The following is a 12,476-nucleotide window of genomic DNA, read 5'->3' on the forward strand; positions in this document are numbered from 1 at the left end:
CATATTAAAGGGTAAGATTCAACAGCCATATGAAAAGACACAGTGAGGTTGTGAACTAAGGAGCTTCTCTCCCCATGGAGTGGGGGGCCTGGCACGATGGCATATGGAAACATTCTGATTCACCAGTTTGGAAGCTTTTTCAAACCTTATCCTTCTGAGTTTTTATGGAGGCTACTACATAACCATGGTTGATTAAATCACTGACATTGGTGCTTGATTTAACCTCCATCCCCACCCCTCTCCCCTCCAGGGAAATCGCCATGGAACTGAAAGTTTAAGCCCTCAACTCATGGTTATTTCCCCTAGTAACTAGTCCCCATCCTTAAGGGATTTCCAGAAGATAACCTCATTAATAGGAAGTCAATTGTCATTGAAAGGGACTTGTTATGATTAACAGGATGCCCGTTTCAACTCAATGGCTGGAATATTTTCAGGAACTGAGGACGAGAGACCAAATAGAGCATGTTCCCACTGCTCTTATTGCTCAGGAAATTCCAAGGGTTTGGGGAGGTCTGAGCCAGAAACAGAGACAAAATTCAAATATATATATTTTTTATTATAAATCAGAGGAATATTGATGAGTAGTTTTCTTCTGTCTTTGGTGGTGTCACAGTAATGCTGGTCTTGTGAGTTTAGAAGTGCACCATCTTCCTGGAAGAGGTTGTGAAGAATTAGCATAATTTTTTCCTTACATGTTTGTTATAATTTGTTTATGAATTCATCTAGGCCTGGAGACTTTTTTGTAAGGTTTTAAATTATGAATTCATTATTTTTTATAAATATATGGCCATTCAGGTTACATATTTCTTGTTAGAAGTATCCGGGCAGTTTGTTCCTTTTAAGGAATTAGTCCATTTTCATCTGAGTTATCTGATTTGGGGTCATAGAGCTGTTCACTGGTTTGTTTATTTTATTCTTGTTTACACCCTACATGGAGCTCGAACTTACAACCACAAGATCAAGAGTTGTACACGTCATTGACTGAACCAGCCCAGTGCCCTTTTTCTTCCCTTAATGTTGGTAAGGTCTATAGTGATAGCCTCTTTTTTTATCCTTGATGGTTTATATTTATCCAGATATTTACCATTTATGTTTCCTTTCATTCATGAAGTTCCAAGATTCATTATAGTATCCTTTCTCTTTTATCTAAAGAACTTTCTTTGGCATTCCTTTTATTGCAGGTCTGTATACAACAAATTCTCTAAGTCTCTTAAGTCTTCACCAGGGTGTGTACTTATTTTGCCCTCATTCCTGAAAGAATATGTTTGCTGGGTACAAAATTCTGATGTTCACAAGTTCTTTTTTCTTTTTTTCTTAAAAATTTTGTTGCACTGTCCTTGGCTTTGATGATTTCTGAAGAGCAATCCAAACTCAAATTGTTTGCTTCTACAAAATGCATCATTTTTCTATCAGATCTCAAGACTTTAAATCTCTGATTTTAAGTAGTTTGATTTTGATGTCTGTAGGCCATGTTTTTTTGTTTGCTTTTATCCTGTTTGGTGTTTGCTGAGCTTTTTGAATCTGTAAATTTTTGCCTTTCACCAGACTTGGGGCATTTTTAGCAGTTATTTCTTCAAATATTTTTTTCTGTAGCAACCTCTCCTCCCTCTGAGACTTAAGTGACATTTTTGAAATAGTTCCACAGGTCCTTAAGACTGTATTCATTTGCCCTCAATCCTTTTTTCTCAGTATCTCATATTAGATAGTTTCTCCTGAGTCATTTGCCAGTTTACTGACTTACCTCTGTCATCCCCATTCTCGTCTTCGGCCCATAGAATGAATTTTTTTTTAATTTCAGATATTTTTCATTTTCAGTTTCAGTTTTAAAGTTTCATTTCAGTTTTAAAGTTTTCATAAACTTATAGGTTCTTTTTCATAATTTCTATTTCTCCACTGTGGTCTTTCTACTCCCTTAGTGTTTCCCTTTACCTCATGGAGCATATTTATATAATTGCTTTAAAGAGTTTGGCAATTCTGAGACGCCTCGGTGACTCAGTCAGTTAAGCATCCAGCTCTTGATTTCAGCTAAGGTCATGATCTCAGGGTCATTAGAGTGAGCCCAGCATCTGGCTCTCTACTGGGCATGGAGCCTGCTTAAAAGTCTCTCTCTCTTTCTCTCTCTTAGGAAAAAAAAAATCTTCCAGGCTTTGGCAGTTTCCAATATCTGAGTCCTCTTAGGGCTGGAATCTCTTGACTCTTCTTTCATTTCAGAACTAATCACATTTCCTTGTTCTTTATATGTGAGTAATTTTTTTTTTTTATTATGTCCTGGACAGTTTAAATATAACACTGTGAGACTTTGGGTCCTGTTAAAAGTACTGGAAAATGTTGATTTTTGTTATTCATTTTATTTTTGTCAGACCAACTACCCAATTAGATTCAGATTGCACGAACCTTGTCATTTTATGTGGGTGGTGGTTCCAGTGTTTGTCGTCTTCATAGTCTTTGCTGTGCTGTGTCGACTTGCCCAGGCCATGCCCCACTCAGGGACTTGGACAGTGGCTTGTACTAGAATCTCATTCTCAACACCTTTGTCATGTTTCTTTAGTTCTGTTTCATAAATACACAGCTTAGGGGTAAGCCAGAACTAGTGCGTTTTCTTTAACTCCCTCTTCTCCAAGAGTTCCTTCACATTCTCTGGATAACATGGTTTCCTTTTCTCATTTCCTCTGGTGGCCAGAAAGATAACTTTCCTTCAGTTTCTGCCTCCTAACTGTTGTGAGTTTTGAGTGACTAAGAGAAGAGAAAAAAAATAATGATGATTCCCTCCATAATCTCCCAACATCCTATCCTTTCTCAGTTCTGCTAATTAAAGAGATGGGATTTCTCTTGGGTTTTAGTTGCTCTGTAGCTGCTGCATGCAGATCCCTGACTGGTGCTGACCTTGAGCAGAGCTGATAGAGTGGGAAAAACAAGCCAGAAATCTCTGCCTCACCGCGCTCTTCAGCTGGGAAGGATCCCTTTCTCAGTCTTATGGCTGCAGTGCTTTCTCTGAGTTCCCTGAATTCCATGAATATCAGCCCAGGAGACCAGGAAAAAACTGAGTGTCACCCTCTTTATGGGTCCTTCAAGTTTGACTTCCCATCAACGCCCACCTTTTACTTTCTGGAATCCTCATGTAGTTGCTTTTCATATTTTATCCTCAGTTTTTAGTTGCAATAAGAGAAATAAGCCATACTGTGTTTCATCTTGGCTGGTTCTCAAAGTCAAATCTATTTTATATAATAAAATTGATAATCTTTATGGTTTATACTTTGTGTCTTCTGTGTTTGCTTTAAATAAACTTTCCTAACCAAAGGTCATAGAACTACACTTCTATAATTTTAATCTGTGTGTGTTAGATTTTACATTTAAGAATTGATTTTATGTCCACCATAAGACAGGGATCTAATGTCAGGGAGTCCGTTGCATTGCCAATTATCCAGTATCTCCTTTTGATCTGGAATGCTATGCAGGCATACCTCCTTTTACTGTGCTTCACAAATACTGCATGTTTTACAAATTAAAGATTCAAGACCTCAGTGGAGGAAGTATCTGCAGATGTGGCAACAGCCAGAGAACTAGATTTTGAAGTGGAGCCTGGACATGTGCCTGAATTGTTGCAATCTCATGCTCAAACTTGAGCTGATGAGGAGTTGATCTTTTTTTTTTTAATTTGGATTTAGGATGAATTTATTTTTTTATTTAAATTCAATTAAGTAACAGGGGCGCCTGGGTGGCTCAGTGTGTTAAAGCCTCTGCCTTCAGCTCGGGTCATGATCCCAGCATCCTGGGATCAAGCCCCTCATCGGGCTCTCTGCTCAGCAGGGAGCCTGCTTCCCTTCCTCTTTCTCTCTGCCTGCCTCTCTGCCTAGTTGTGATCTCTGTCTGTCAAATAAATAAAATCTTTAAAAAAAATAAATTCAATTAATTAACAGATAATGTATTAGTAGTTTCAGAGTTAGAGGTCAGTGATTGATCAGTCTTCTGTAATGCCCACTGCTCATTATATCATGTGAAAGTTGCTCCTTTTGATGAGCAAAGAAAGTGATTTCTTCAGATGGAATCTATTCCTGGTGAAGATGCTGTGAAGACTGTTGAAATGACAACAGAGGATTCAGGATATTATATAAACTTCTTTGATAAAGGAGCAGCAGCAGGTTTAAGAAGATTGACTCCATTTTAAAAGGAGTTCTACTGTGGTATATGTACGTACATGTACACACACACACATGAATATTATGCAACCATCAAAAATGAAATCTTGCCATTTCCAACAACATGGTTGGAACTAGACAGTATTATGCTAAGGGAAATAAGAGAAAGGGAATTATCATAGGGGAAGGGAGGAAAAAATGAAACAAGACAAAACCAGAGAGGGAGACAAACCATAAGAGACTTAATCTCAGGAAACCACCCGAGGGTTGCTGGGGGTTGGAGGGGTGATGGACTTTATTGAGTGGAAGAAGGAAAATCCCTTTCCTATGGTCAAATAATGTGACACTGAGAAATTTGAGTTGTCAAAAGGTCTTCTTTATGTTTGCCGTGCACATCAGGGATTTTGGCTTGGTTTTTAAAAGGTCTGGACTTAAATGTAGAATATTATTCACCTAGTTTTTCTCAAAGGGTAAATTCTTTGCATTAGAAACAACCGTACAGCTTGTTCAACACGCTAATTCCTGGGTTTCATACCAGATCTTCTAAATGTATTTCCCTTATTGTGTTATCCACTGGTTTGCCTACTTCTCTCAATGTTATAAATGAGATTTGTGTTCATATAACTTTTTGAATTTAAAATTAGGAAAGTCACTCCTTGAAAAAAAAAATTACAATGATGGACATTGTAATGAGCACTGGGTATTATATAAGACTGATGAATCATAGACCTGTACCCCTGAAACAAATAACATGTCAATTAATTGAATTTAAAGATAAAAGAAGTTCTGTGGGCAAGATGCTACCAATAGCATCACATGCTGCAGAGAAACTATTTGTGGAAGAAGATTGATGCAACAAACTTCATTGTTCTCTTATTTGAAGAAATTGTCACAGCGACCCCAGCCTTTGGCAGCCACCACCCTGGTCAGCAGCCATCCACATGGAGGCAAGACCCTCCAAGACTTTCCTTTGAATTAAGGCATTTACTTTTTTTTTTTTTTTTTTTTTTTTTTTTTAGACAATGCTATTGCATGCCTAACCGGCTACAGTAGAAGCTGACTTATATGCACTGGGAAACCAAAAGATTCATTTGACACACTTTATTGCAGTGTTCACTTTTTTATTATCGTCTGGAACCAAACGTAGTAACTACCAGGTTATGTCCATAGTTGCTCTCTGAGGATCTCATTGCATTGGGCGGGGGCAGGTGGAGGGTTGTTCCAATAGACAGCATCTTTTTCCCCTCCACATGAAGAATGTGGAGATTCCAAATAGCTCCTTTATTAAAAGAGGGCTAGAGGAACCAGCTTGATGAGAGAGTTGTATCAGACTTGCTAATTCCCTAGCCACCACCAGTTCGACTTCCCACCTAAGTCTAGCCTGGGCCAGTCCAGCTCAAGGAAAGTTTACATATGCAGAGAAAACCCACTTGTTGAGGTAACTGCTGCCTACTCTCCAGTCCAGGGAAAGAGGGAAGGAAAAAGAGATTAGAATCCCTCCCCACCATTAAGGTAACTCACTCCACCTCCCTGAGGAGGGTGTAGGAGTGATAAGAGACCAGGAGCCTTTAGCAGATCTGTGGTCTTGCAGTTTGGCTGAGAGAAGAGTAGTTTGTGTCTCCTCCCTGTTTCAATTTGTCAGTTTTATTTGTTAGAAAAAATTTTTTAAGATTATTTATGGGAGAGAGCACAAGCAGGGGGAAGGCAGAAGGCAGGTGAGAAGCAGACTCCGCGCTGAGCAGGGAGCTGGACTTGGAGATGCAGGGCCATTTTCTAGGACCCTGAGATCATGACCTGAGCTAAAGTCAGATGCTTAACTAACTGAGCCACCCAGGTGCCCCTTGTTAGAAATAATTTCTGAAAATTAGTTGAACTGAACTGTTTCAATATTGAGCTGCATTCACAATAGAATGTCATTGTCCTATGACTTAAACCTTTTAAGTTCAATACCTTTAAAGAGCATTTATTATGGCCTTGGATAGAACCATGTTTCTTTGGATTAAAAAAACAGAGAAGATAGACTTTAGATTTCTTGTTTTTCTTATATTTAGATCTACCAAGTTCATAGTTTTATAAACCCGGTCATATATTCATTACTTGCTATGAGCAAGAATTACACTAGATAGAATAAGACATGATTCTCTCATTGGAAGGCCTCACAGTGTAATAGAGAAGACAGTCACAGTATTGGTGATACTTGCCCATTACCACAAAACCATAGGCAGAATGTTAAAATTATGTAAAAAATAGAGAAATTAACAAGTACAATGATACATGTAAGGAAAGTTATTGTTTCTATGTAATACATGCATGAAGATTTTGTGTGAAGTTTTGAATTGGTAATCCTATTTAGTTACCTATTTTCTACAATTCTCCTGGAAGTAAGTAACAAGTTGATCATTTCAAATAAGCCAAAGTTACTTGGTCAAAAGTTATCCCTTTAAGGTATATTTTTTAGTTGTTTGCTCTTAGTTTTATGCCATCAAGGTATTTTAGTGGGAAGAGATACCAGATATTACATTTTTATTATATGAAGTCTTTTATTTTTAATTTTTTTAAAGATTATATTTATCTGACAGAGGTAGCAAGAGAGGGTACATAAGCAGGGGGAGTGGAGAGGAAGAAGCAGCTTTCCCGCTTAGCAGGGAGCCCAATCCAGGGTTCCATCCCAGCACCCTGGGATCATGACCTGAGCCGGAAGGCAGACGCTTAATGATAGCCACCCAGGCGCCCCATGAAGTCTTTTAAGTTAAAAGGCAGGGGCTGGGGTGCCTGGCTGGCTCTGTCAGTAGAACCACGTGACTCTTGGTATTGGGGTTGTGAATTCAAGCCCATGTTGGGTATAAAGATTACTTAAAAATAAAACCTTTTTTTTTTTTTTTAAGATTTTATGTATTTATTTGACAGATCACAAGTAGGCAGCGAGGCAGGCTCCCTGCCAAGCAGAGAGCCCGATGTGGCGCTCAATCCCAGGACCCTGGGATCATGACCCGAGCCAAAGGCAGAGGCTTTAACCCACTGAGCCACCCAGGTGCCCCCAAAATAAAATCTTTAAAATGAGAGTTGGAGGTGGCATCACATTGCTACCTCAGAAATAGAAACTAGAATGAATACTCATGTCTTTAACGACAAAGGAAATTTTTATTCTCTATTCACTAAGATTTCAATTGTAGAGTCACAGAGGAGCAACTAGAGCAAAAAGGGAACTGTCTGTGCGTGTGTGCAGAAAAGGCACCCCAGAGGGTAGAAAGAACACGAATGGTAGAGTCGGGCCAACCCAGGTCAAATCCTCACCCTGAGTAACCTTGGGCAAATTCTTAACAAACTGAGCCTTCATTTTCTCCCTGCCTGTAAGGAATAATAGCCATTTCATCATTTCATTCAGTTCTCCTAGAGATATGTACAATGTGTTTCTGAGTCCACAACCTGAGCAGTAATGCTCACAGTATTTTTTTTTTTTAAGATTTTATTTATTTGACAGAGCACAAGTAGGCAGAGAGGCAGGCAGAGAGGGGAGAGAGCAGGCTCCCCACTGAGCAGAGAGCCCACGGGACTCGATCCCAGGATCCTGAGATCATGACCTGAGCTGAACGCAGAGGCCTAACCCACTGAGCCACCCAGGCACCCCGCTCACAGTATTTCTAAAGCTACAGTCTAAAGGAAATCTTCAAACAAAAGTGGGCCAAGCATATTTTAAGAACTTAGTACCAGGTAGCAAGCTGCCTATAAAATTTCAAGAAAGAGGATGCTAAATAAAATAGATACTAATAGTGCTTATTTTGATACTACAGTTGATATCTTCCTGACTGAAAACATAAAAATTGTTATTTATGGGTTGAAGTCTTAAAATCACTTAAATGTCCAATATAGAATAGGAGATAAACAAACAAGACATCATGGAAACGTTTGTGGTATTGAGGAGTATAGGTAAGACAAAAATGGTTTCAGTGTGTTACAGGATGTATGTATCTTAAAATTAAACTTGGGTTTTTTAAATGTGAAGAAAAACTGAAAAAAAATCGCAACGATTGCAAGAGTGATTCTTTCATTTTCCCAATTTGTCAGTACCAAGAGGTTGCTTTCGTAATAAGAAAACTATCTAAGAGACCCAGTGAGCCTCGTGGAGCAAAAAGTTTCTTTATAGACAAAACACAAACTTAGGTTCCTTAATGCTTGGTCCCATTAAGAAGGAAACCATCAGTGTTGGTTCTTTTGACTCTTAGGCTCCAGCCTTTAACTCTTGTGCTCCTGTCAGCTGTCATATTTCTATATTTCTACCATGTCGACTGGATAGTCAGAAATACAACACTCAATTTTAATCTTTTCAAAAGCAGTGTTTTTCTCTGTTTTAATGTTACAGATTTATTTGAGGTTCCTAGATTATCAAATGGAGCACTCAAATGAATGCAAGAGAAACTTCGTTGCAGTTTATGATGGAAGCAGTTCTATTGAAAATCTGAAGGCTAAATTTTGCAGCACTGTGGCCAATGATGTGATGCTGAAAACAGGAGTTGGAGTGATCCGAATGTGGGCAGATGAAGGTAGTCGGCTAAGCAGATTCAGAATGCTCTTTACTTCCTTTGTGGAGCGTAAGTAAATCCTATAGCATTGAGATCTTTTACATAATTTTCATTCATTCAGAATTTAATTATTGAGCATTTCCTTTTGACAAAGACTGCAAGTCAAAGAGAATGTAGAAATAACTAAGTCGGAGTCCCTATTCTCAAGGAATTAACTGTCCTAGGTGAAAAACCATGTTAAAACATAAATTGCAACACTGCCTTATTATAGAGGTGTAAACAGAATAGGGAACGCAGAAAGTGGAAACTCCTTTCAAGATTTTCAAAATTAAAAATAATTACCAGTGGTTTAATTCAGTTTGGTGTATAATTATGAATCTACCAAACTATGCTCATCAAAATTCAGAAAGTCTAGGTTTTCTTTGTTTCTAACTTTTTATTTTTAAATAATTTTAAGCTTATTTAAAATTATAAAAATAGAGCGAGGTTTTTTTTTTTTAAGTTTTTTAAAATTAACATATAATGTATTATTTGCTTCAGGGGTACAGGTCTGTGATTCATCAGTCTTAGACAATTCACAGCATTGTGAATAGCACATACCCTCCCCAGTGTCCATCACCCCATCCCTCCTTCACCCTCCCCTCCAGCAACCCTCAGTTTGTTTCTTGAGATAAAGTTTCTTTCCCTCTCTGGTTTTATTTTGTTTCACTTTTCCCTTCCTTCCCTTATGATCCTCTGTCTTGTTTCTCAAATTCCTCATATCAGTGAGATCATATATGATAATTGTCTTTCTCTGATTGACTTATTTTGCTCAGCATGATACCCTCTAATTCCGTCCATGTCATTTCAAATGGCAAGACTTCGGAGTTTTTTGATGGCTGCATAGTATTCCACTGTGTATATCTACCACATCTTCTTTAACCATTCATCTGTTGGTGGACATCTAGGTTCTTTCCATAGTTTGGCTATTGTGGACATTGCTGCTATAAACATTCAAGTGCACATGCCCCTTCGGATCACTTCATTTGTATCTTTAAGGTAAATACCCAGTAGTGCAATTGCTGGGTCATAGGATAGCTCTATTTTCAACTTTTTGAGGCACCTCCACACTGTTTTCCAGAGCGGCTACATCAGCTTGCCTTCCCACCAACAATGTAGGAAGGTTCCCATTTCTCCACATCCTCGCCAACACCTGTTTTTCCCTGACTGGTTAATTTTAGCGATTCTGACTTGTGTAAGGTGTATCTCATTGAGGTTTTGATTTGTATTTCCTGATGCTGAGTGATGTGGAGCACTTTTTCATGTGTCTCTTGGCCATCTGGATGTCTTTTTTGCAGAAATGTCTGTTCATGTCCTCTGCCCATTTCTTGATTGGATTATTTGTTCTTTGGGTGTTGAGTTTGATAAGTTCTTCTTAGATTTTGGGTATTAGCCCTGTATCTGATATGTCAGTTGCAAATATCTTCTCCCGTTCTGTCAGTTGTCTTTTGGTTTTGTTGACTGTTTCCTTTGCTGTGCAAAAGCTTTTGATCTTGATGAAGTCCCAATAGTTCATTTTTGCCCTTGCTTCCCTTGTCTTTGGCAATGTTTCTAGGAAGAAGTAGCTGTGGCTGAGGTCGAAGAGGTGGCTGCCTGTGTTCTGCTCTAGAATTTTGATGGATTCCTTTCTCACACTGAGGTCTTTCATCCATTTTGAATGTTTTTGTGTGTGGTGTAAGGAAATGGTCCAGTTTCATTCTTCTGCATGTGGCTGTCCAATTTTCCCAGCACTATTTGTTGAAGACACTGTCTTTTCTTCATTGGACATTCTTTCCTGCTTTGTCAAAGATTAGAGGACCATAGAGTTGAGGGTCCATTTCTGGGCTCTCTATTCTATTCCATTGATCTATGTGTCTGTTTTTCTGCCAGTACCATACGATCTTGATGATTACAGCTTTGTAATAAGCTTGAAGTCTGGAATTGTGATGCCAACAACTTTGGTTTTCTTTTTCAACATTTCTTTGAGAAACCTTCGTGGTATTTTGATAGGCATTTCATTAACCGTGTAGATTGCTTTAGATAGTATAGACATTTTCACATTATTTGTTCTTCCAATCCATGAGCATGGGATGTTTCTTCATTTCTTTGTGTCTTCCTCAATTTCTTTCTTGAGTACTCTGTAAGTCTTCTGAGTACAGATTCTTTGCCTCTTTGGTTAGATTTATTCCCAGGTATCTTATGCTTATGAGTAGAATTGGAAATGGTATCAACTCCTTAATTTCTCTTTTTTCTATCTTGTTGTTGATATGTAGAAATATAACTGATTTCCGTGCATTGATTTTATATTCTGACACTTTACTGAATTCCTGTATGAGTTCTACTAGTTGGAGTGGAGTCTTTTGGGTTTTCCACATAAAGTATCATATCATCTGCAAAGAGTGAGAGTTTGACTTCTTTGCCGATTCAGATGCCTTTTATTTCTTTTTGTTGTCTGATCACTGAGGCTAGGACTTCTAGACTATGTTGAATAGCAGTGGTGATGGTGGACAGTCCTGCTGTTCATGACCTGAGGGGAAAAGCTCTCAGTCTTTCCACATTCATAATGATAGTCACTGTGGGTTTTTTATAGATGGCTTTTATGATACTGAGGTATGAACCCTCTCTCCCTCCACTGTGACAAGTTTTGATTAGAAAGGATGCTGTACTTTCTCAAATGCTATTTTGGCATCTACTGAGATGGTTCTTGTTCTTTCTTTTATTAATGTAGTGTATCACAATGATTAATTTGCAGTTGTTGAACCAATCTTGCAGCCCAAGAATGAATCCCACTTGGTTGTGGTGAATAATCCTTTTAATGTACTGTTGGATCCTATTGGCTAGTATTTTGGTGAGAATTTTTGCATCCATGTTCATCAGGGATATTGGCCTATAATTCTCCTTTTTTTTTTTTTAAATGTTTTATTTATTTATTTGACAGAGATCACAAGTAGGAGAGAGGCAGACAGAGAGAGAAAGAGGGAAGCAGGCTCCCTGCTGAGCAGAGAGCCCGATGCAGGACTCGATCCCAAGACCCTGAGATCATGACCTGAGCTGAAGGCAGTGGCCTAACCCACTGAGCCACCCAGGCGCCCTAATTCTCCTTTTTGATGGGGTCTTTGCCCGGCTTTGGGATCAAGGTAATGCTGGCCTCATAAAATGAGTTTGGAAATTTCCCTTCCATTTCTATTTTTAGCAACAGTTGCAGGAGAATAGCTATTAATTCTTCTTTAAATGTTTGGTAGAATTCCCCTGGGAAGCCATCTGGTCCTGGGCTCTTGTTTGTTTTGTTGGGAGATTTTTTGATGACTGCTTCAATCTCCTTACTGGTTATGGGTCTGTTCAGGTTTTCTATTTCTTCCTGGTTCAATTGTGGTAGTTTATACATCTCTAGGAATGCACCAGTTTCTTCCAGATTGTCAAATTTGCTGGCGTATAGTTGCTCATAATATGTTCTTATAATTGTTTGTATTTCTTTGGTGTTGGTTGTAATCTCTCCTCTTTCATTCATGATTTTATTAATTTGGGTCCTTTCTCTTTTCTTTTTGATAAGTCTGACCAAGGGTTTTATCAGTCTTATTAACTCTTTCAAAGAACAAGCTCCTAGTTCCATTGGTCTGTTCTACTGTTTTTTTGTTTCATTGATTTCTGCTCTAATATTTATTATTTCTCTTCTCCTGCTGGGTTTAGGCTTTCTTTGCTGTTCTTTCTCCAGCTCCTTTAGGTGTAGGGTTGGATTGTGTATTTGAGACCTTTCTTGTTTCTTGAGAAAAGCTTGTATTGCTATCTACTTTCCTCTCAGGAC

At 38.5% G+C, this 12,476-nt stretch overlaps 1 protein-coding gene across 3 annotated transcripts in view; it reads left to right on the top strand.

The window, feature by feature from the left end:
- NETO2 (neuropilin and tolloid like 2) overlaps nt 1–12,476 on the top strand; it is a 65,525-nt gene that overhangs the window by 30,858 nt on the left and 22,191 nt on the right. For all 3 annotated transcript variants that reach the window (XM_047711283.1, XM_047711282.1, XM_047711281.1), the window contains exon 7: nt 8,497–8,725. In XM_047711283.1, the coding sequence (XP_047567239.1) occupies nt 8,497–8,725 (229 nt within the window). The remainder of the gene's footprint in view (nt 1–8,496; nt 8,726–12,476) is intronic.

The sequence above is a fragment of the Lutra lutra genome, chromosome 17, assembly GCF_902655055.1.
Source record: "Lutra lutra chromosome 17, mLutLut1.2, whole genome shotgun sequence".
Lineage (NCBI taxonomy): Eukaryota > Metazoa > Chordata > Mammalia > Carnivora > Mustelidae > Lutra > Lutra lutra.